Genomic DNA, 5,408 nt, shown 5'->3' on the forward strand with positions numbered 1-5,408 from the left:
ACTTGTCCAAGGAAACAAAGCCATCCAGTAGCAAAACTTGGATATATATTTCTATATCTTGACTTTCAGTTCTGCGCTCTTTCCACCAAACCTGGGTACCTGTCATCAAATGATCATAGCTTCACAGGAGTGGCATGCGCAGAGATAGCTTTTTGCACTATATCTTCTTTGGTATGATTTCAAGATGAATATCTTTTTTTGATGGAAGATTTTATTTATTTATTCATTAGAGACACAGAGAGAGAAGTAGAGACACCAGCAGACAGAGAAGCAGGCTCCCTTTGGGGAGCCCCGATGTGGGACTCCATCCCTGGACCCGGGATCATGACCTGAGCTGAAGGCAGATGCTCAAGCACTGAGCCACCCAGGTGCCCCTCAAGATGAATTTCTCTTCCAGCTTTAAAATATTGACACTGAGCATCAGGGATCTGTGGGCACTGCTGCTCCATTAAGTTCAGCAGCAGAGTGGCACCTGCAATAGTAACGGAGCCTGGCAGGTCAGTACTACTCACTTCTCTTCCTGGGGTTGGGGCCTCAGTAGGGCCACAGAAGCTTTGGTGGAAGGATGTGAATGTCATTTCTCAGAGTCTGGAATGGCCATATCGAGAGATGAGAAGGTAGAAAGACATTTATTTGGCAAATATTTTGTTCTAGATTCCATGCTAGGCAAAGCTGATCAAAGTTGGGGCTTTGGAGACTGTCATATGGACTCAAATCCCAGTTCTACTAATTATTAGCTGTTGAATTTTGGGCAAGTTATCTAACCTCTCTGCTTTAGCTTACATATTTGCAAAATGGAGCTGCTGCTGCTGTTAGGTACCTACAGAGGTTGTTATTAGGATGAAATAAATTAATATGTATAAAGCACTTAGGATAATGCCTGATACCTAGAGTAAGTGGTATATAATGATTGCTGTTTCTACGCAAATCAAAAATATATTTACATAAAATATCAACACTTATTTTGCCAGAATGAAATGATACACATTAAATATATTAGAATAGCTACTTATGAGAATATAAGAGAATTACAAAAGCGCATAAGAACAAAACCCAAGCAAGTGATTTCAGAGCCCTTGCTTTTATCACTACAGATATTGCTGCTTCCTCATTATCCCATTGTCAATCAAATAAACTGAGGCTAAAATGAAGTACTTCAAGGCATCAAGCATTCATGCAGAAGCAGAAGGAGCACTTGGAAGATGGTCTCCAGCACCAGATGGGAGATTTAGGCTTGCTTTTTCATCTGTACATTTCAGGATCTGCAGGCTTATCTGATTCATAAGTCACACTGAAGAGCCTGCTCAGATTCTTCTAGCCGCCCTAAGCTCCTATGGAGAGCATAGTCAGGAGATGTGTTTACCAAATGCAGGAGGCATCATCTCTGATACCTAGAATGCAGGACCATGAGCTTCATCAGTAAGTTTTATACAAATAGGTGGCAAGAGTGAAATTATAAAAGACTGAAAAAAACCTATAGTACCCCAAAGTAGAAGATTAGTTAAATAAATTATGCCCAACCAGATCAAAGAATATAGGCAGCCTATAAGATGGAATAATATTATTTTCCTAAAAAATATTAATTATATATTTTAACAATTTAAAAGCAGATTACAGTGGGGTATGTATGTGTGTATGTATATTATATATGTATATGTGTGTATACACAATACACATGTACAGATTAGTGGCAGTCAGGGTGCATATATCATAGTACTGGTAATTATTTTGAGCATGGGTATTAGGAAGAGTATTACTTTTGCTCTATTTTATTTCTATTTTCCAATTTTTCTAAATAAACACGTATAGCTTTCTTTCTTTCTTTCTTTCTTTTTTTTTTTTTTTGGAAGATTTGTTTATTTGAGGAAGATAGCGAGAGAGAACATGAGTGAGGAGGAGGAGCAGAGGGAGAGGGAGAAGCAAACTTCCCGTGGAGCAGGGTCCTTCATCCCTGACCCTGTGATCATGGCCTGAGCTGAAGGCAGATGCTTAACCCACTGAGCCACCCAGGAACCCCAAACCTGTATGACTTTCATAAAGGAAAAATAATTTATTAAAAAGTAGCAGAAGAGGCATCTAGAATAAAGTCTGTTTTCCCCATGGATATTGCCCTCCTCTTCTGTAATCAAGTTGAAAATCCTCTTTTCTGCTCCTGCCAGGCTGATGCAATGGCTCCCACCTTGTGCACAGGTGGCTGTTCCGACAAGGTTGTCAAAGCACAGATCCCGTTGCATTCTGGTTATTGGGTACATATCCAGTTACAACCACCTGGCATAGAGCCTGGCACATGGGTATATTTGATATGAATGACTTAATGAATTAGTATGGACTCAATAGCTTGGATTTAGATACGAGCTCTGCCATTTATAAGCTAGATGAGTACCAGTCTCCCGATCTGTACAGAGACAATAACAATCATGGGTCAAAAGACTTCCAATAGTTTTTGTGAATGGCACAGTGCCAGTCACAAATCAGTGGGAGTGCAGAGAGTTTATTATTATTGCTGCATCTATTAACAGGTCCACATCTTCCCATCCCTTATGCCTCTTTGGCTCCCTAAGGCATCATGGTTACCATAGCAGCCAGATGCTGAAGATGCCTCCAGGGGCAGCAAGGTGAAGCTGAGCCAGCTCCTGGGTCCTCCTTCTGTGCGCCCTTCGCAGGCCAGAGTGAGATGGTCTGAAGCTCAGGCTTTTTTCAAGCCCCCCACCTGTCTCAGGTCACTTAGCCACAAACCCTGCCTCCACAGCCTCGGTTCAGGGCCCCGAAACACCCCTTTGGAGACTCCCTCCTCCCCGCACTCTGTCTCTTGGCGCCCTGCCTGGTTGCTGTGGAAACAGGTTCCACTGCGGACAAAGGAGGGAGCTGGGTCCTGCTTCCTCCTTGTCCTGTCGATGAGGATTTTTAGACCGTGGAGACTGCGCTGCCCTACCCTGCACCTGCCCTCTCTCCCTGTATTCTCGCTCAGGTGGAGCTTGCCCTCCCTCGCCACTGACGAGACCATGTGTAAAAGCGTGACAACAGGTGAATGGAAGAAAGTCTTCTATGAGAAGATGGAGGAGGCCAAGCCGGCCGACAGCTGGGACCTCATCATAGATCCCAACCTCAAACACAATGTCCTGGCCCCTGGCTGGAAGCAGTACCTGGAATTGCATGCCTCTGGCAGGTGAGTAGCCCAGTAAGAAGGGGCCCTGCAGGCAGCTCTGGGGCACCTTCCAAGAAAAGAAGTATGGAGAACCCAGGTGCTTAGGGTCAGTCTCATTGCTGGGCTGGCGTAGCCTGGGAGGCAGAGAAAGAGTCCTTACCTGGGAGATGGGACACCTGAGTTTGATTCCAGTTCTTCCGCTGAACTCCTGGGTAACTTTCCCTCTCTGAATCTTAGTTTCTGCTTCTGACAAAGAGGTGGGATATATTTATTAGTTGTAAACTCTGACATTTTACATCTTTTCAGATTTTAACAACTTAAAATGGTTGAAAACCAAGAGAAGGTGGGGCACTTAAGATCAATGGGGGTTGAATTCTGTGATCTGGTCCTGGGATAGTTCAATGTCAATCTATTTAATTCAGCCTGACTTAACATAAAGTACTAAACACATGAGGTGTGCTAGAAACTGGCTCTACTATTAGTGCCATAGAGCTTGAGCAATTCAGTTTCCTTCTTGAACCTCACTTATCCCATTTGCAAAAGGAGGGGTTGGTCTAGGTCCTTGCCTTGTGGGTCATGGACCAGCAGCATCGGCATCACCTAGAACTTGTGAAAGATGCAGAACCTCCAGCCCCATTCTAGACCTACAGAATCAGAACCTGCATTTCAGCCTGTCTCTCAGTGATTCGGATGTACAATATCTGAGATGATTTTCCAGCATTCTTGTCCGTGGGCCTGTTATGTAAAGACTTCCCTTTGGGACAGGAGATGGGGAGGCTCTGTGGTGCAGTGTGGGGATCAGAAGCAAGGCCTTCCTTCCCGCACTGGCTTGATCCATTCCATTCAGGAAACATCTGTTGGGCACCTGGTATGTGCTGGGTACTGGCTCTGACTCTAGCTGTGTGTACATGGATCATTTTCTCATTCTCTGTGTCTGAGAGTAAAAGAAAACATTCATTAGGTGACTTCCAAGGTCTCTCCAGTTCTGACATTCCCCAATGCAAGTTTTATAGTCCAATCTCAGAGAGGGAAAATAGTCCTCAAAGGATGTAAGTAGAAGAGAAGAGAATGAGGACATGAAGCCCCTAACCTGGTTGATGGGAGGGGTACCAAGAGCTGGACATTTGCTGGCAGGGCCCACGAGCTTCTTGGAGACCTGGAAGGCTTGTGGCATCTCCAGTCACGTAGGTGACACATGGTCTCCCGCTGACCTTAGTAATCCACTCTGGCCAGAGACTGCCTCCAATTCTAGGCCTTGGGAAGCATCAAGTCGGGCACTGATTTGGAGGCTGAGAAGTACTAACAGTGTCATTTTTTTCTCCTGATTTGGGTCTATCCTGCTCACAGTCAGCGTTAGCAGGAAAGATGTGTGGATGGATGGCGCATTTCCCAAATGTTCGGGCCAACTGCGCTGTGAGACCTCAAGGAGGTCTGAGCAGGAAGGACTCATTTAGTGCCCCGCGAACATTTTGCAGATGGGGAAATATGCCCAGAGCCAAAGCCCTGAAGGCGAGGCCTGAGGGCACTGGGATGGAGGAAGCTGAGGCCTCTGCAGAGCCCAGGTGAGGTGGGTGCCAGGTGCACCTTGACGCGCCGGCTTGGTGCTAAGGCGCACGGCGGCCAGGCGCCCCGGGAGCGCTCAGGACGCCCGTAAGCACCCCGCCTTTCCGAGGCTGTTTGCACCATCTCCACCCGGTCCCTTCCTCTTGCCTCCGCCCCTCCCGCAGGTTCCACTGCTCCTGGTGCTGGCACACCTGGCAGTCGCCGCACGTGGTCATCCTCTTCCACATGTACCTGGACCGCGCGCAGCGGGCGGGCTCGGTGCGCATGCGCGTGTTCAAGCAGCTGTGCTACGAGTGCGGCACGGCGCGGCTGGACGAGTCGAGCATGCTGGAGGAGAACATCGAGGGCCTGGTGGACAACCTCATCACCAGCCTGCGCGAGCAGTGCTACGGGGAGCGCGGCGGCCAGTACCGCATCCACGTGGCCGGCCGCCAGGACACGCGGCGCCACCGCGGCGAGTTCTGCGAGGCCTGCCAGGAGGGCATCGTGCACTGGAAGCCCAGCGAGAAGCTGCTGGAAGAGGAGGCCTCCACCTACACCTTCTCCCGGGCGCCCAGCCCCGCCAAGCCGCAGGCCGAGGCCGGCTCTGGCTGCAACTTCTGCTCCATCCCCTGGTGCTTGTTCTGGGCCACGGTCTTGCTGCTGATCATCTACCTGCAGTTCTCCTTCCGCAGCGCCGTCTGAGAGCCCCGCGGGAACT

General features: G+C 48.2%; 1 protein-coding gene across 1 annotated transcript; it reads left to right on the forward strand.

Annotated features, from left to right (window-relative positions):
• The first annotated feature begins 246 nt into the window (after positions 1-246).
• Positions 247-5,408, forward strand: RTP1 (receptor transporter protein 1). Its single transcript, XM_077879525.1, has 4 exons — positions 247-497; positions 1,095-1,419; positions 2,969-3,166; positions 4,873-5,408. The coding sequence occupies exons 2-4, from the start codon at positions 1,334-1,336 to the stop codon at positions 5,390-5,392; spliced, it is 804 nt and encodes a 267-aa protein (XP_077735651.1). The 5' UTR covers positions 247-497; positions 1,095-1,333; the 3' UTR covers positions 5,393-5,408.

This window comes from Canis aureus, chromosome 31 (assembly GCF_053574225.1).
Source record: "Canis aureus isolate CA01 chromosome 31, VMU_Caureus_v.1.0, whole genome shotgun sequence".
NCBI classification, from domain to species: domain Eukaryota; kingdom Metazoa; phylum Chordata; class Mammalia; order Carnivora; family Canidae; genus Canis; species Canis aureus.